Below are 18,849 nucleotides of genomic sequence, written 5' to 3'. Positions count from 1 at the left end.
ATTTGTTGCTTTTGTTAATGTTTGTCTTTAGGAGATAGATGGGAGAAGAACAGACTTTCCTCTGGTTTTCCTCTTTGATCGTTCCTCTTGTGTTTATGAACCTCAGTTTGCTCCCCGAACTCTCCCTGAAAATATCCGCTTTGTCCGTAAGTCCAAAGATAAAACCTATTTTATCTTATGATATGATTGTGATTGTGTCATTTCTGTTGCTTTCACTTTGTTTCAATTTTACAACCACTCATATGTGAGTCTATCCTTCTGTCTCTCTTTTTTTCCTCTCTTTTTTCCTAGAAACCGACCCTAACTACGTTCTGGCTTACAGCCCTCTGAGGAGGACTTGTGGCCAAGCATGGCACACCATCCGCTCTCTCAAGGAAGACTGGCAAAGACTGCAGCAGGGGCAGAAAGCTGCCATGTAAGATGTACACCAGCGCACATGCAAATCTCGTAAACATGCTTCTATTTATTTAAAAAAAAAACATCTTATCCTTTTTCTTTCAGCATGAGCCTGCTGAGACACAACTCTTCACTGTCCAAACAGAAGAATGAGATGGTGTCCATGTACCAGAGACTCATTGCCAAACTGGATTTTTTTACCACCAGCCTTCACATAGACATGGATAAATACCAGGAGCAGACAGCCACAGGGATCGGTACTGTTACAATATTATGTTGGTAGATAGTAGCAACTTTACACTGCCACTACCAGGACTGCATTAATCTATCCTTAAAGATGCACCTTCTTTTTTAACTCTCTTTATGAACAGTCAGATTTAAGATAAGGAATGTATTATAATTACTAGCAGAAATGCTATAACTGGTATTGGTCAATAGAACATTGACATTATATTTTTATTTATTTACAATTATTTATAATTGATACTTTCAGACAGCTAATAAATATAAGTATCTGATAATGTGAATTTATAGTAAGAATAGACCGTGGATTCATACATTGTCAGATATATCATCCTTACATGTTCTTTCACTTAAGCTATTCAGGATAAGCATATCCCAGCTGTCATGGGACAAAAGGCAGAGTACACCCAGTCTTCTGCAGGCCTGCAGACTGTGCCATTGCACTGATAGAAACAACCATGGTGGTGCACCACCATGCTCTGTTAGGCTAAAGATACTAGACGTTACTGCTGTTTGACTGATTAGCACCTCTTCGGAGGTTTTTTTTTCCAAAAACACGAAATTGTCCACTTATACTTGTGACAAGTTTTTACAATCCACATAAAGGTTTTGTTATCCAGTTAATTTCTGTTGAATACAGGTAGTGGAAATAAGCTTCATACATACAGGGCGTGCCCTTAGGGAGCTCGGTCATTCAAGAAGGGCTTAGATTAAAGCTAATACTCCTCCACATCGAAAGGCGGTTGGGGGTGAGGTGTTTCAGGCGTGTCTGGGAGAAGTCCTGGGACACAGCTGGATTGGAAACAACTCAATGTCCCCAGGTAGTGATACCCGGTTTAGCGGCAGAAAATGAATGGAAAGATAAAATTGACCAGTCAACAACTAATGAGAGCATAAACAGTTCTTAGTTTCAGTTAAGGCCAACATTAGTTTTCAGTTATTTGACTTTAACAGGAATTAAATTAATATTTTGGACAACAGTGGTTAATTGTTGTAACACAGCAGAATTTTTTTACTTGTAATTTCAGGGTTTTGTTGGGAACACGATGATCATATTGGAATGTTGTGGGGATGTGTCCCCTTCAGTGTGCGTATCCATTGCATGTATTGAACCTGGAGCTTGGTGGTGTCTATAAATGTCTCACTGTCTCCAAAGAGATATTATCAGTGAGATATTATGCAGACACGTTACACTTGTAATGAAAGCTGAGTTTAAGGATCGGTATACTCCGACCCATGAGTACTCTATGCTTAAGTAATCATGCAATAATGTAGTACAGAGTATTCAGGGCTGGGAATGTCAGTATTCTGGCGTCACAGCGGGTGTGAGATAGTCTGCAGTTATTTATGGCTTAATTTGGTTGTCTGTGGCTTTTACCTCAGGGGGAAACATTTATCCAAACTTGTCTGTCTAGAACAATGCAGTTTGCCACTAACTAATGACTAATGTCTTCTTACATTTTTTAGCATCAGACAAACTGCTGGGTGTGTGGAGAGAGATGGAGCAAACTGCTGTCAGCTGTGGTCAGGTAGATTTGACTTTTTCTCTCTGTGCATGTGTGCATAAAGAGTATTTATGTGTGTTTCAATAAGACTGAAACGTGTGGCTGTTTCTAGGTTAAGGTGAGTGAGTTGGAGGAGGAAATGATGCAGCTGCAGCCAGACATAGTGGATGTGCAGCGGCAGCCATGGAGGAGTGGAGAAGCCTTGGATACACTGTAAGTTTGAACCAAGCTTTATTGTAAAAAGAAATACATAAAAATAACAAAAGTGACTTCTCTGTGATCTTGTATCCTGCTCTCCTCCCCTCTTTGTTCCTCAGTGAAGGAAAAGCCATGGAGCTGTTCCGAAAACTCAGAGAGAAGCCCAGAGGTTTGGACTATTCATGCTTCAGTTCACTTTTTATTTAACAGCGGTCACAGCATCTCCTTGTGAAAATAAACCTCCTTTGACATTGTTTCAGTTTTCTTCCTTTTCCTTCCACAGACCAGAGGTGTTCAGGAGACAGTCAGGAGGTGGTGCGTCTAGTGGTTCAGGCTGTGCAGTTCTATGAGAAGAAGCTCAGAGATTTCTACACACACCTCAGGTAGTCAAACACATTTTTAAATCATTAAACAATATGCACTGGTGAGCTTTCATTTGGAAACTTTTGCTGTTAAACTCAAGATCCATTATTTGGTGTTGAAGAGCAAAGTTGGTATCAGTTTTCAAGGATACTCATCATCAGGCTGGGAAAACACAAAGGCATTCCCAAGCCAGCTGAGCAATATAATCTCTCCAGGGTGCTGTGTGTTTGGTTCCCCTCCTCGTGGGACATGCCCAGAACACCTCACCAAGGAGGCATCCTTGTCGGATGCCCGAAACACCACAACTGGCTCCTTCTGATGTGGAGGAGTGGTGGTTCTAGTCTGAGCCCCTTCCAGATGGCCGAACTCGTCACCCTATCCCTAAGGGAGAGGCCAGGCACTCTTCAGAGAAAGCTCATTTCCGCCCCTTGTATCCGCAATCTGGTTCTTTCGGTTACCTCGAGCTGACAACCCTAGGTGAGGGTAGGGATGTAGATTGACCAGAAAATCGAAAAGGCTTTGCTTTCACGCTTAGCTCTTACTTCACCACGACGTACCAATACAGTGTCCACATCACTCCAGCCAAAGCACCAATCTCCCACTCCTATTTTTTCCAAAAATATTCTGCATTACTTTGCATAATCCCAACCATTGGTGGCTGTCAAACTGGACCCATGCAAAAGTACAGATGAAATAATGTTTAATGATGAATCAGTACTGTGAAGCCTTCTGGTGCTATGGCAGTCACTATGTTTCCATGAAGCCCAACACTACGACCAGAATTCTAGCAGAATAAAAATGTTCCACAAACTCAGCTCAATGAGAAAAAATGATGTCAAAGTGATCAAAATTTACAGTTTATGAAAACTGGTTTCAAACCTTAAACCTTTTTATAAACCAATCAGAAGAATAGCTGTTTCATGTGAGGAAAAACTGATTACACTCAAGCTGTTTTGCTTGTGCACATAAATGGGGATGTGTGCCAAGCGTGGCAGCTTCTCAGTTTAATTTGAATACAAACTCTCGCGTAATTAAAGAATCAACAGGAGCTCAGCAGTGACACCTACTGTGCTGAACAGCTGATACACATAAATATTTGGGGTATTAATCAAGCAAAAAGACAAATACACTACATATTCGTCATTTTCATGCATGCTCTATGTTCCAGTTATATGTGTCAGCACGTTAGCTACACGGGTGCTTCACCTTCAAATTCTGTTTTTATGTGTTATGCAGTAAGACTGCACTGTGCCGCCAGCGTGTGATGGAGTTACTGCCAAAGGTGGAGGGCGTGGTCCAGAAAATGGCAGAAAGCGAACAAGTGCTGATGAGTCTGCAGGAGAGACGACAGAGGGAGCTGTGGAACCTGCTCAAAGTCGCCTGTGTGAGCAAAAATGACCTGTTCACAAACACAAAGACACTTCCAATTCTGATCATAAGATAAGATAAGATAACTCTTTATTGTCATTGCACAGTCATACATAGTACAGTAGTACAATGAAATTGGAAAACTGTCCTACGTCGGCACTACATATAACACAACACGACACGATATGACACATCACAACGCAACAAACAACACAACACAGTATATTAACTTAGTATAAAAAAGAAGAATAAGTGTATGTGTATTGCACACTGTTATTATTGCAAAATAATTATTATTGCACCTTGTTATAAATATAAATATTATTATTGTTATTGTTTTAAACATTGTTACCTCCCCCCTAAAAAAGTCCAGGGAGGCAGCCAGTCAGGTGAGCTATTTGCATTGATCAGGGCTATTGCCCTGTTGTAAAAGCTGTCCTTGAGTCTATTTGTTCGGGACCTCAGCAGCCTGAACCTCCTGCCAGACGGCAGGAGCTTAAACACCCGGTGTCCTGGGTGTGTGCAGTCCCGTAGGATGCTGCGTGCCCTCTTGAGACAGCGAGTGCTGTACAGGTCCTTCAGGGAGGAAGAGGATGTCCAATGATTTTTTGGGCCATATTGATGACCCTCTGAGGGCAGGGATAGCTCAGTAGGTAGAGTGGTTGCCCCATGATCGGAAGGTCGGGGGTTCGATTCCCCTTAACAGCTACCCTGAGGTACCCCTGAGCAAGGTACCGTCCCTACACACTGCTCCCCGGGCGCCCAATGGCTGCCCACTGCTTCACTGAGTGAATGGGTTAAATGCAGAGAGCAATTTCCCCACGGGGCTCAATAAAGTACAATAATGTACACACTTTCTTCTTCTTCTTCTTCTCTGGAGTGCCTTTCTGTGTGCTGTGGTGCAGCTGGAGAACCACACACCGATGCAATATGTCAGCACACTTTCAATGGAGCAGCGGTAGAAGACGGTCAGCAGCTCCTTCTTCAGGTCCATTTTTCTGAGGATTCTCAGAAAGTGGAGACGCTGTTGGGCCTTCTTTAAGACCGCAGAGGTGATAGAGCTCCATTGGAGGTCTGTGTCTATGTGCACACCCAGAAACTTGAAACTGGAGACCCTTTCCACGCACTCCCCGTTGATGCTGACAGGCTGCAGCTCGGACTTCCTCCTTCTGAAGTCAACTACCAGTTCTTTTGTCTTGGTGGTATTGAGGTCCAGGTTGTTGTCTACACACCAATCTGACAGCCTCTGAACTTCAGCTCTGTACGCAGTCTCATCTCCCCCTGAGATGAGCCCCACCACGGTGGTATCATCTGCAAACTTGATGACTGTGTTGTCTGGGTGGGAACTAACACAGTCATGTGTGTACAGAGTGTACAGTAGGGGACTCAGTACACTCACATACATATAGACTCATATACACTCACCAGCCGCTTCATTAGGTGCACTTTGCTAAAGCTGATTTAGAATTACATTTTGAGAAACACTGGAGATTTTGGTCCATGTTGACATGAAAGCGTCACACACAGAGTTGATGCAGATTTGTCAGCTCCTCATGATCCGTGATGTGAATCTGGAATTCTGAGATTTTATTATGTTCAGTAAATAAATTTGAAATGATTTGAGCTTTGTGATATGATGCATTATCCTGTCTGAAACAACATACTCAGGTAGACTGTGGCATTTAAACAATGCTCTGCTGATGCTGTGCCAAGATAATATCCCAACACCGTTACCCCACCAACAGCACCAGCAAGCCTGACACGTTCAAAGTTCCTTAAATCACCGTTCTTATTCATTCTGATGCTCAGTTTAAACTTCAGTAGGTTGTCTTACACAAGCCTAAATGCAATGAGTTGCTGCCGTGTGATTGGCTGCGACTTATTTATGTTAACGTCAGTTGAATAGTTGTACTTAACAAAGTAAGCACACAAAATACAATTTGCTTACAGTTGTAGCCAGTAGTATATGTGTAATTTCTGTCTACTGTGATTATCAAGAGTGTTACATTTACTTTATCAGCTAATATTGACTAAAGTCCATCATCTTGTCTTACATAGAGTAAAGTTCGCAGTCCAGTGAGTGGGAGTCCTGATGGATTACGTACCCCGTCGTCAGTACTCACTCCCAGACACAGCTTACAACAACTGTGAGTGCACTCTCTCTCTCTCACTCACACACACACGTGAGTACTGGGATGTGAGGGTAGGCGTCCATTCAGACCCTAAAATTAATGATTGTAATATTGTTGAGGTGGTGTAGGCTTACGTTTATTTTTACATGCCTATACATGATGACTAACCAAAAGAATTTTAAACTAATTATATATTGTGGGATTTTGTTTAAAGACAACTTTTCAGAACATCTCAGATAGCACAGACACATAACAGGAATCCTAACAAAGTCGTCAGAGGAATGCATGAATAACTTTGGGTGTGTTTGCAGTGATGAGTCTCTTGTGGAGGAGAGCAGGACATTTGAGAGCCGCCTTCAGAGTTTGCTGCACGACACCATCCAGGAATCTGAGAGCAGTATGGAGGTGTGCAAACAGATGCATAGCAGCTGCATGGAAGTGTTTTGTGATTATTATTTTTTTTTAAATTTTTTTATTGTTTAACTAAAACAATTGCCTTTTGTTTTTGTCCTAGATGCTGAGGGAGTGGACGTGGCTGCGTGGAGGCCAGGATTTCTCCAGTGACCTCTCATAAACTGAGTTTCCATCTTTGCAGATATGTAGTACTCTGCTGCCTCTGTGTGGATGGGCTGTCAAATTACACGTGGGATGTATGACGACAGTCTGAAGTGAACGTGTAGCAGTTTAAAAAAAAAATCAGTGAGATCGCTAACACCTTATTGGCTTTGTGAAAAAGAATAATTAAATCTATGTTCAGGATTAATGTCAGAGAGATTAATTGGAGTGTCATCTTTCATCTTAAACAGAACATTCTGGCTGTAATTCCAGTAAAGATTAAAATCTTAATCTCATATTACATATTTGTACATTCCTATAGGCTTATGGTTTATGAAGCACCTTGCACAGTTCTGACCCAATATCTGCATACAGCATGATTATTGTAAATAATCTTTTGCTGGATTTGTAAGACGATCTCTTTCTTAGTTTAAGAACTAATTTTGTTTCATCGTGATTGTTGGTCTTTGGAAACCACAGATGTTATTCTTAACAAATGTGTGCCTTGAGCTGCGTGTTCATATCTGGAACACTACTTTTTATTGCAGGTTTTATTTGGTTTAAGGGTGTGATTTAGAATTGAAAAGAGGTCTGTTTTAACCGTTTGCTCAGTAACTGTATGAATGTGTTTTTAAACCCACTTATGAATGCATGGGGAAATGAGGAATATCTTCAATAAGAGGAACATGTATCAAATGCAGCACAGTCCAGTATGCCACGAATAACTGCAAGTGTTTTGTTTATACTGTTGAATTGTTTTGACATGCTGGGTATGGCAATATTTTATACATTTTTTTAATCATTACCTTGAAACAATGAAAAAGAAGTTAAATGTGTGAATTTATCAAAACTGTGAATTACCACAAAACTAACATATTACTCTGGTCTGGTGTTTTGGCCTCATCGCAATTGTTTCCACATTTTTCTTCTCGTTTTCATCTTAAGCCCAACAATTAGAGGTAATACTGTAAAGATCACACAAGGTGATGCTTATTATCAAGTATCTCGGAATTATTTTGTGTACAGACTTTATGCTGTTAAGATTGTAAAAATGTCAAACAAAATTAAATCTTGACTCTGGTAAGCAGGTTTAATGTGACCTGGTGTTTTCTTTGCTTCATTTCCAAATAATTTGTTTGGACACGAGGACGCTGATGGCCTTGACTGTTTTATTGCGATTAAGAAAAATAATATACAGAATTAGTGCTTGTAAGTACTCTGCCATCCCATGATTCATTAGGCTGTAGAACTTTTAGCAGCAATAATTTGTAACCTAGTAATGCAGGTATTCCATCTTACTTCCTTTAGTAATCTTTTTCTATACAATTGTCTCACTCACATTCTTGAGGAACTGAGGTTTGCAAAACATTTGTTTTTGCACAGCTCTCTGTGCATAGATCTCTACTTTGACTCTTTTCAAGCTTTGGCTCTCAGAGGTTCTCACGTGTGACTCTAGAATACTTTGTTAGACACAGGTTTATTCAACTTGACTGCAAGGTTCCCAGATCCTGTGGCTGCACCTCAAGCTCAATTCATCACCCTCCAACTGCTGTGCTCGACAGTTATGAGGCGTTTGTGTTGATATGTTGCGTTTCGTTTTCCCCAAATGTAGTGTTGTGGGCAAACATCTCCACTTTGGTCTTACTGGTCCAAAGGATATTGTTCTAGGAGTCTTGTGGTCTGTTCTGAAGTCACTTTGCAAACTTATGTGCCACCAAGAGCAGAGGATACAGGGCTGCAGAGTACTGTGAAAACAATTTTTCACATGACTAACATCAGTAGGGTGGGGGGGAAAAAAAAGAAAAAAAAAAAAAACACAACACAAAAAAAACAAAACAAGAAACCAAGCCAAAACCCACTACAAATCTGTTTTAAAGTCTTTATTTCATTCAATAAAGCCAGTTTGAGGTCCTAACTGATGGCTAACTTCCTATACAAAGCACAGCACAGGTAAAGTGAAATGTAGTGCTCAAGGTTTAACAGTTACAGGACATAAAACATGACTAAACAAAGAGGTCATATAGAGATCCTAATTTTTTGACCAAACAAAACCTGAAAACAAAACTTTTAGGTAACCAAGGGCTCACAGTGTTTAACTGTTTTATTTAGGTGGAAACAAAAGCAATCCACTCAGACACATGACCCGTTTTTTCCCTGCTTATTTCTCTCTAGCCTCTATTGCATCAGTTGTAAATATGACAATGAAAAGTCTAAAATAAAAAAATAAATAAAAAAAATAAAATAAAAAAAAACCTTAGCATTTAAAGCGTGCAACAAAACTACAATATACCAAAACAAGCACCCTCTAACAATCTCACTGATGTCTAAATCCTAGAGTATCTGAACAAAACCTGCCTGAATAACACAGAATGACAGGGTGCTTCAGACATGCTATTAAAAGTGCACTTTGTCTGGCCAAAGCAGCCGAGAAGTAGCACAGTATTTAGAGAATGGGGTATTTGAATAAACTGGCTGCGAGACTGTATGCAGTACTCTGGTAATATATGCTAAAAACTGATGTGTGGGTCATGTCAATAACACTGTGAAATCCTTGCTTTAGAATTACAGTACTAGAGGTCTTAGAGGCTGTTTGGAGTTTCAGGGTTAAGGCCAAAGTGTGTGTGTGTCTCAGAGGGAAGATTTGTTGATGCGTTGCTGAGTGGGGCCATAGTGGTGTAGTCTTCTCCTTTGTTTGCTTTCCTCTCCTCTTGCCAGTCCTGTTCAATCCTTACGCCTCCAGCTCGAAACCGAGGCCGATTTTGTGTCCACCGGCGTTCACGTTCTTCCCGTCGATCAGAGCAGAGAGGGTGAGCTTCACTCCTGCAGGAAAGAGCGTCACATTGTATCATGTAACCATACAGATGCTCTTTAGGCTGTTATCACAGAATACATGTTTTTTTTGTTTTGTTTTTTAAAAAAGTCAAACGGCTAACCTGGCCTGAGTGTTTGTGTGTATCCAACTCCAACGAGACAGGCGTTGTTAACCTTGGCCTGTGAGGAGAAACAGATCATCAGGTGAGTTAGTCATAAACACTGCATTAGGAGAGTATATGGAGTAGGTTACATAATATGGAGTTTATCATAAATATGAATATCAATCAGCCTCAGGCTGTAAGATAATGATGTTTGAGAAGCACACAGCTGTAGGGATGACTCAGTAGGCAGCTGGTTCCACATTCAAATATTTGAACAACTATTGAATGGATGCTCATAAAAAGAATGGTATCCAGTGACTTCCTCCAGCATGCATTTTAGAGTTGTATAAATCTCTTGATGATTCTGGGACGGGTTAAAACACGTTTATCCTTTTTGTCATTGAACTTTTTTGGTAAAAAATAAGTATGGATCGTAATTTTTTTTGTTAATTGTAACTTATTAACAACAATATAAACCTTTGTGAGCCTGGTGTGATCAACCAACAGATGAAGACTTTAAGCGGCACCCCTTTGCTCACAGAAAAGCAAGGATGCAGTAAATAAATAAATAAATGCATTTAGGTAAATCCATGAGTTAATTCATGCTAATAAAAATCTGTTCAGTGGTCTTTGTGATTATCAAAATATCTGAAGTCTAGCAGGAGGTATCTTTAGAGCATTCACATTTTGCTTAATCATATCCCTATTCCCTAAAAAATCCCTTATTTTATTGTCAAATATCATTTATTTCAACTCAGCTTACTGAGTTTGCTTCTTAACTCATTATTTACACAGTCCACCCAATGCTTATATAATAAATACAATTTTATTTGCATAGCACCTTTCAAGATTTAAAAAAAAAAAAAAAAAAAGGATCACAAAAAGCTTCAGACCTTCTCAGACCACTAAGTCCACAGATCTCAAGCTCAAAGGAGAGAGTTCCAGAGTCTGGACACCACCGTTACAAAAGCTCTGTCACCTTTCGTTTTCAGCCTCATATGCTTACTACCCAATATTATTGTGCCAAAACAGTAACTACCATAGTGGGCATACTGCAACACATGCATTCATAAATTTTCTTAGCTGCTGGAGCATATCACAGCTGTCACTGAGCACATGGCAGAGTACAACCAGTCTGCAGGGCCAACGCAGAAACAGACAACCACTTACACCTTCAGCCAATTTAGCAACACCAACTAAACTAACATGCATGTCTTTGGACTGTCGAAGGAAGCTGGAATATCCAGAGACAACGCATGCACAGACATAAATAACAGGGAATCTCAATAGAGAACCTCCCAAGCTAGACAGCAGATTTGAACCCACAACCTTTTTGTTATGCAGATCTAACCACTGCAGCACTGTGCCACCTCTGAGTACAGTTGTACATTTAACTCAAACCTCCAGCAGAGTCCCACAAAAGTTATAGCGTGATTAGCTAGCAGTGAAAATGTATCATTTATTTATGCATGTTAGACGTGTGCAGGATGTTTTGTCAGTTCTCACAGAGAGGGATGCATCCTTATCCAGCTGGTATTTGGCTCCAAGTCCAAAGCGTGTGTTATTGCTGCCTGCTGTCCAGGCTAGGTTGACTGCTGTTTCCAGGTTGCTGTTCACCTTTTGGTAAATGGAGCCACCGAACTCCGTGCCATCATTACTGAAATACAACACCAAACAATTTAAGAACTGAGGGGAAAAAACAAAAACAACAAAACCCCTAAACTTTGTGCTATGCTGTAGTGACTCACACGCTGGTATGAAGTTGGAAGTCACCAGTCTTGTATCCAAGGGCAAAGTTGTTCTTGACGAGTTTAGATTTGGCAGTGTCGAAAGCCATCTGGTAACCAGCCAGCCAGCCCTCGAAGCCAAGCACAGCCGCTGTGTGGACAGTGGGGCCGGCCATGTCGAAGTCCAGGTCACAGCCCACATTCACAAAGTCCCGCTTGTAGCTGGTCTTCAGTTTGGCACTCTTCTTGCTAAAGATCGTAATTATTAGACACATGTCCTATTGAGAACATTTATTAAAAACCCTGAGAACATCAGAGCGTTACTCTTACCCAGTGTTCGGCACAAATGACGTGTCCAGACCGAGCTTCAGGCCGTTGGCCAGCTACAGACAGACAGAAGACTTAATACATTAAGTACTGAAGTATTAGCCACCACATATTATTAAACCTTTCCTTATTTTCTGTCATACGTATATGTTTTAAAGAGGTAGGTACTTATCACCATCATCCAAACACTCAAAACTATGTTTTTTTTCCTACTCTTTGATGTCAATGAGAGCAGATGTCTATAATATTATCATCATCACAGACACAAAGCTTTAATCGTGAGCCACACACTTGCTATCCAAATTTCTTGTCATGAGGAGCAACCCATCAGTAATAATAATATTATTTTTTCTTAAAAAATAAAAATATAATTCTGGCAGCTCAGCCTCCCAGTAGATGCACCTATGGTATGAATTTCAAAATTTGCCTAGTTCTTAAGATATCACATTCACAATATTTTCAGAAAACATGACCTCTGACCTCTAACCTTGAGGCAGAGGTCAATGAGATTTAAACACATCTGAGGTTTTTAGTAGATACACCAATGCTATTTTGCCCCCCCCAATAAATAAAATTCCTGTTTGTTTGACTTCACCTGGTCCTCCAACGTGATTTCTGTTGTAAGAATGTTGTCAGTGTTCCACTTCTGGTTGAAGGTGAGCCCCAGATCTTTCATTTTGTACTTTGTCTCCAGGTGGCCTCCAGACCTCCCTGTATCTGTGTTGTTGGAGCCAGAAGTGGTGAACTCCTGTAGGAGAGACGGATCGAGTAATGAGGGGAAGATGGAAGATGAGGTGGAAGGGAAAGTAGAAAGAGACATCAGAGCACAGCTAAAGACACTAGAGGCCGGGGGGAAACGGAGACAGGGATAACAAGCATTACGTTTTTGGCTTTTCCTCTGCCAAACAATCCCTCACAGGGTTGCATGACTGGTTATTCAAATAAATAAATAAATAAAAATCTAGACCTTTAAGATGGAGAAGTGAGCTGGGAAGGTAAACTGAGGACTGTGAGGGAGAGGCTGGTCATGAGTGTTTAACGATCAGTGCTATTACAGCTGCGGTTGGGGTAATGCTGTCACTTAGGTGAGCCGTTACTGCAAAGAAATAGTTGGCAGAAAGCCTGCACACAAACACACACTGCTATCACTCTTGCACCCTGCAGTGCACCTGTGTTTAATGATTACATATGCACACACACTCACTCTCCCACTCTTACCATCTGACAGGAGCATCCAAAGAAGAAGCAGAGAAAAGAGAAAACAGAGGAAGTTAGGGAAAACCACAGTCTACATGTGACAGTTTGACTGCTTGCTGGGAAAATGAAAACCAGAGCTACAAAAAGTAAAAGTGGATGTCTTTTCAGTGCTTTTTGAGTGAGGCTTAAAGCTGGATCAGATTTGGAAAACTATGCAAGAGCTCATTTGTGGTTTTACTATGGTAACCGGTTTATGGCAACACAGATACATGGCACGTTTTGGTGAAACTCTTTCCCTTCGTGACAGAACATGCTGCTTCAGAGGAGAGAGTAAGGAATAAACTCATTTGACAGAGTGTTTCTCTGCTGACTCTGTATGTAGAGGCACGTCAGGCACTCTGACATGAAGACCTCCAAAGCCGTGAGTCAGACCTTTGCTCTACATCTAAGTGCTTAGAAAGACGTTTGAAACTAAATTTAAACGCATCCAGTGACAACAGTAATACTTACAACTCCACTTTGAGACTTGGTCTTAACATCTAGCTTCAATATTCCATAGCCTGTGGAAAAGAAATTAGGATATTTAAAAAAAAAAAAAATACATATATATTACAAGGAAGGGCAGTAAAAATAATCTCTTTGCACTGGCCAGAAGAACAATAGACACCTGCAGCACAGAGCACACAAAGCATTCTCTGAAAATCAGTCCTGCACCATAGTTTGAGCCCAAACAGCTTCAGTATGATAGCAACAGAAGAGCAGCAGTTACATATGCATGTTAAGTAGATTTCTTCACTTACCGAAGCCTTTACTGAAGATGTCTTTGGCAGATTTTCCCAGATCCGAGTATGCAGGAGGGACAGCCATTGTGCCTGAGGAAAGAAATGTACCAATAGTTTAATCACAGCAGTGACACACATACACCCACACATGTGCACTTTTTATGTAAAGAGATATTCCAGCAATTTAGAAATACACTTTTACAACACTGGTGAAATTGCAAGATTTAAGAGTCTGTCCAGCAGAGCACTAAATATGCACATTTCCAGCTTTCCAGTTTGGGTTAAAGTACAAATCTGTTGGATCACACATTTGCCTTTCATATCTCAACCTCTGAAACATTTGTGCCATGTAGAATAGCACAATATGAGCTTTCAATCGTTACTGAAGCACATATTGTGGAGTTTTTCAACAAAGATTAAATGGATACAGAAACAATAGCAGAGTGTCCCTTTAAAAAATTAAAAATAAAATAAATCAAGATGCTAACACAAAATGAATTTTAAAGCTCTGCACTGGAAGCTGTGCTTTGCAATGCAAATAGCACTTCTGAGGCCACACACACGCTGACAGCACCGCCAACAGCATTTTCGATCAACCATCTACTCACCAACAATCATTACACATCAATACAAGCCAGTAGGGGGGCTGTCTGGGTGCTGGTTATAGCCCCTCTCCTCCCCCTCCATCTTCCACAGAAACCCTATTGATTGCCTAGCAGCAGTACATGAGCAAGCAGCAGAGGTTGTTAAACCAATGAAACTGTTTCCCTAGTTTAGGAGGACAGTATACAAGTCTTATTTTTGCAATAGCTGTTGCAGAATGAACAAAAATAGCATCATTACTGGGAACAAATATCAACATAGCATATTTTTTTTGCAGACTGCAGCCAGGTCACTGCAGCAGAGCCAGCACAAGCAGTGGCTGGTTTGGTTAGTCAGCAACTACCACTCCTGCACACCACTGCACTGCACTGTAGTGTAGTGTTTCAGAGGCATCAGTGTCCCCTGGGTCAGTGTGCACGTGTCTGCGAAGAAGACAGCCTTGGCATTGACTTATATCCTATAAGTGTTTAATAAGTGTTTAATATTTTACTACCAGCACACCTTTTTGTGGCTCCTGCACCCCTCACCTAACTGGTCTCTTCTACAGAAGATGGGAAATGCAGCTAACACGTGCATGACTGAGCCACTGCAGACAGATCAAATACGGTCACTTGGGGGGAAAAAAAAGAAAAAAAAAAAGATAACTGAAAGCAGATGAAAACCGCTTAGACACAAAGACCCCTTCTCTCCCTGTAATGAAACCAACATGCAATCCAGGGACCCTGATGATAATCCATCTGTGTTTTTACATGTAACCCCCAACACCACTCACCATGTCCCTTTGGTGCGTGGCTCTGACACGTCACACAGTGGTCTTTGTTTTCTGCATGTTTGCCTTTTCCTGGCATGTCCTGCTGCAGTACAATCCCAACATTCTGTGCCATGACTCTTCAGAGGGAGAAGTAAAAGCAGGGACAATGGGAAACTTTTGGCAAGAAGTCCTTCGCCACTTTAATTAACAGCATCATCACACAATACAAACTCTTGTTTGAAAGTGGTTCACAACATGTTACAGCTACTGTAGCCATACCTAACTTATGTAAACCAGAGCACTCTGTGCACTGCATGCAAACCTGGCCTGTGTGTAGACGTGAAAAGACCTTTTGAAATACTTTTTCCTCCATCCCGCACACAAAAGTACAGAAAAACAGAACAAATCATGAAAGTAAATCACATTGATAAATATGCACTTTAATGCCAGGTTCCTTAAAGTCTGGCGCATCACCTACAGAGATTTATATTTACAATAACCCCTCTCCAAATCCAAATGGGGAAAAGATGCTTAAACAGATGAACTCAATGTGTGCACCAAAGCCCAGTTGAAGAAAGTGTGAATAATGCAAAGCAACTTAACAGAGTCCGGGGGGAATAGCAAATGCAGTAGGCACCAACTTTTCTTTTAGGCTGATATGGCCAACTTTGTGATAAATCCAATAGGAAAAGTCTTTTTTTTTGGTGTTATGTGACAAATGAATGTTCAATATTCACTCATTCTCCTCTAGCTTTCTAATATTTTCATTGTGTCCGGGACGGATTTTCTCCTGTCACTTTGCTCTCCGTTGTTTTTTCCCTGCTAATTTTAGCATCACACGGCATAGCTTCTGTATCACGTGGTATAAGGCTCCACCCTTGTCATTTGTTGAGCAGGAAGAGTGAGCGCTTGATTTCATGCAGATTACGTCCCGGATCAAAATGCAGTACAATCGTCGTCATCTTTTTTTTTTCTTTTTTTTTTTTAAAAATCGTTGTCATTTGGAAATGAGATCGCACATAAGTATGAATCGAGATCGCGATTTTCTAGCGATTAATCGTGCAGCCCTAGCTTGCGTTATCTTAAGATTGTCATCATTTTCACATAATACAAATCCATCACCTGTGGTCTCAATATTCATTTCCCAGACACTCAGCAACTACATGCAATTCCCAATCTGTCTTTGTCATTCCACCCGACAGACAATCCTTCTCCACTCTCTATCCCCTCACCCCCCCCACCCCCCACTTAGTTTCCTCACCAAGTCGCAGCTCTAAATTTAGCCCATGTGAACATGACACTGAATTACATGTGACTTGGCTTTTAACATGTGTCCTCCTCCAGGTTCAGCCTATTAAGATCCCTATTTTTTTTTTAAGTACCAGCACAGTGTGTTTATGCACAAACACCTGCCACTCATCGTATTACTTACAATGCGCATACGTAATTATATGCAAGCTGTAGCCAGGTGATAGACTGGAGTAAGCGCAAAGGTCAAGATGACCCCACATAAATGACATGGACGTATTTGAACACAAACAAAATGTTAAATGACTTAAAAATCCATAGAACTGTCCAACGCAACATGCTTTTAGTACATACTGCTCAATTTGCGAGCAGCACAAATTCCCAATGTTTATTATATTAATAATAATAATAATAATAATAATAATAATAATAGATTGCATTTATATAGCACTTTTCGAGACCCTCAAAGCACTTTACAATTGCACTATTCAGTCACTCTCACATTGACACACTGGTGGAGGCAAGCTACAGTTGTAGCCACAGCTGACTTGGGACAGACTGACAGAAGCGAGGCTGCCATATCGAGCCATCGGCCCCTCTGGTCATCACCAGTAGGCGGTAGATGAAGTGTCTTGGTCAAGGACACAACGACCAAGACTGACAGAGCATGGGATCGAATCGGTAACCTTCCGGTTACAAGATGAACCTCCCAACGACCTAAACCACAGTCGCCCCGATGTTGCACAGCTGACTAATTTGAGTATTGTTTCTTCTCTTAAATACACTGAAATATAAAAACATCTAAATATCTAATCTGAGTCCAGATTAACTGTGGAGAAGAGCAACTTCTATATATTACATATGTTTAACCCCTCAAGTTGAACTGGCATCGTCTGCAGGATTAAATGAAAAGAATAATTCTGACATTCGCATCCAATAACAAGCCATAAAAGGGTGTCAAATATGCAATTAGGCAGTTGCACAACTCTAGCATAGCGTACAGATAACCAAACCAAGAGTGTGTGTGTGTGTGTGTACCATAATGTAGGGAATGTTTGTGAGAGATAAGGTGAAGTGCAGTGAAGTTATAGCTTAAACGTAAAGTGAAATATGCAGCTCTGTCCTGCATTAGAGTCACTTTTAATGGGTGTTTTAATGTGTACAGTGACAACAAAAAGACTTCTGCTGTGTGTAAGCATGTGTTTATAAGTAGCCTTAGTTTATACAATGCTTGCATCATCCAATAGGGCCTTAATAAACCTTTTTACAGTGACACAATAAGGTATTTAAAGGCCATCTTTATAGTTTCCAGCAGTGCTTTTCACTATCTAGTTAACAACTTAAGTTAAATACATCACTAGACTTTGCACCAGCTCCTGCTACATGTGCTGCAGAAAGTGCTGAGATAGGTGTGAACCACGTTTTCTGAACTACTCTGCTAAACACACCATGTGAGGACACCATTTCTAAATTAACCCAGTTATGCTTTTTATTTCTACATAACACACACCGATGCCAATAACAATGAACAGCAATGATTATCAAAATATCGGCTGATAGCACTTTCACTGATTGCTTTATCCAAATAACCTAATAAAACTGTGTCTCTCTAGGCCATTGGCAAGGATAAGATTCTATAATTGAACAGGAAGGAAAGTCTGAACAACAAGTTACAATCAATGACAAAAGATAGCGGTGCTAGTTGTTAATGTTCTTTTGTGTTTCTCAACAAACACACAGATAAGACGTTTAAAATAGATTTATGGTCTCCCGTCCCCCGGTCCTTAGCGAACATGCTCATGGCCAGATGCGTCCACCCTTTCATATACATCTCCTTTTTTTTGTTTTTTTAAAAAGCACAATCTCTACTTTAAGTTGTGTATTTCAAATGTTGCAGCACAACAGTGCAATAAATCGCACTTATTATCGCTCATAAAAATTTGTTTTGTTGTTTTCGCTGCATGCCGTCAACACTCGTGGTAAGTTTTGGGAAGAGGGCTAAACTTCAGTTTTTCGAGGATGTTTTATGATAGTTAATTTTGGCTAACTATGGGAACACACAGGCCCGAACTGGCATTAAAACCTTGGCATAGCCGTCTGCGGTGGCTACTCCTACCCATGTGTGACTCATATCTCACTAAAAATCAAGCGGTTGTTGACAACAACTACCAATGCAGGAAAAAAATCGCAAAACAGTACCTTAAAAATAAAATATAATAAGGGACTTGCAAAAGAATCTTGCTTAGCTTACCTTTAGTTTTGTAGCGGAGTGTTGCAGAGTTTCAAAGGACTGCTCACTGCAGCGGAGCACAGTGAAGAAAAAAGCAGAGAGAACCAGACTGAGCAGGCGCAGGTCAGACCTCCAGCAGAGGGCGGGGCCGTTGTGCAAGTGACGTTGGGCACCAAATCTCTCTTTTATTATAAAATGTTTGCAATATGCACATTGTGTCCATGACGCACACAGGCCTAATCATTCATTAGAGAATAAATTAATGCCCAGCAGCATTTGAAATAGAGAAAAATATGTTGATATGTTGAA

General features: G+C 40.7%; 2 protein-coding genes across 3 annotated transcripts in view; one reads left to right on the top strand and one right to left on the bottom strand.

Moving 5' to 3' along the window:
- Positions 1-7,849, top strand: part of ikbkb (inhibitor of nuclear factor kappa B kinase subunit beta) — a 39,015-nt gene extending 31,166 nt beyond the window's left edge. Inside the window, exons 12-22 of the mRNA XM_085475945.1 lie at positions 32-146; positions 292-415; positions 502-653; positions 2,107-2,168; positions 2,257-2,357; positions 2,462-2,511; positions 2,626-2,725; positions 3,942-4,089; positions 6,132-6,220; positions 6,517-6,610; positions 6,720-7,849. Of these exons, the coding sequence (XP_085332071.1) occupies positions 32-146; positions 292-415; positions 502-653; positions 2,107-2,168; positions 2,257-2,357; positions 2,462-2,511; positions 2,626-2,725; positions 3,942-4,089; positions 6,132-6,220; positions 6,517-6,610; positions 6,720-6,779 (1,095 nt within the window). The 3' untranslated portion in view covers positions 6,780-7,849. The remainder of the gene's footprint in view (positions 1-31; positions 147-291; positions 416-501; positions 654-2,106; positions 2,169-2,256; positions 2,358-2,461; positions 2,512-2,625; positions 2,726-3,941; positions 4,090-6,131; positions 6,221-6,516; positions 6,611-6,719) is intronic.
- Positions 7,850-8,625: 776 nt separating this feature from the next.
- On the bottom strand, positions 8,626-18,645 carry vdac3 (voltage-dependent anion channel 3). 2 transcript variants are annotated; one of them, XM_085475946.1, is made up of 10 exons: positions 18,562-18,645; positions 15,084-15,199; positions 13,727-13,798; positions 13,437-13,486; positions 12,325-12,477; positions 11,733-11,785; positions 11,424-11,651; positions 11,182-11,332; positions 9,694-9,751; positions 8,626-9,580 (listed from the first exon to the last, which is right to left on the bottom strand). In XM_085475946.1, the coding sequence occupies exons 2-10, from the start codon at positions 15,193-15,195 to the stop codon at positions 9,489-9,491; spliced, it is 969 nt and encodes a 322-aa protein (XP_085332072.1). In that variant the 5' UTR covers positions 15,196-15,199; positions 18,562-18,645; the 3' UTR covers positions 8,626-9,488. The 2 variants fall into 2 exon arrangements, with proteins under 2 accessions (XP_085332072.1, XP_085332073.1); XM_085475947.1 differs by lacking the exon at positions 15,084-15,199 and having other exon boundaries at positions 18,562-18,642.
- Between the last annotated feature and the right edge of the window lie 204 nt (positions 18,646-18,849).

The sequence above is a fragment of the Copadichromis virginalis genome, linkage group LG12 (genome assembly GCF_057382275.1).
Source record: "Copadichromis virginalis isolate Kocher_CV1m ecotype Utaka linkage group LG12, C_Virginalis_male_GT1.1, whole genome shotgun sequence".
Classification (NCBI taxonomy): domain Eukaryota; kingdom Metazoa; phylum Chordata; class Actinopteri; order Cichliformes; family Cichlidae; genus Copadichromis; species Copadichromis virginalis.
The sequence above is the reverse complement of the archived record's forward strand: the minus strand, read 5'-3'. Positions and strand labels throughout refer to the sequence as shown.

What these genes read in the sequence shown, in the direction of transcription:
- vdac3 (XM_085475946.1), bottom strand. Translation starts at nt 15,195, where the DNA reads ATGGCACAGAATGTTGGGATTGTACTGCAGCAGGACATGCCAGGAAAA. An exon ending in ATAAGGATGCATCCCTCTCT is followed by an intron (nt 9,752 to 11,181) that starts GTGAGAACTGAC and finishes TTCTCCTCACAG; the next exon opens with GCCAAGGTTAACAACGCCTG. An exon ending in CACACAAACACTCAGGCCAG is followed by an intron (nt 9,581 to 9,693) that starts GTTAGCCGTTTG and finishes TCTTTCCTGCAG; the next exon opens with GAGTGAAGCTCACCCTCTCT.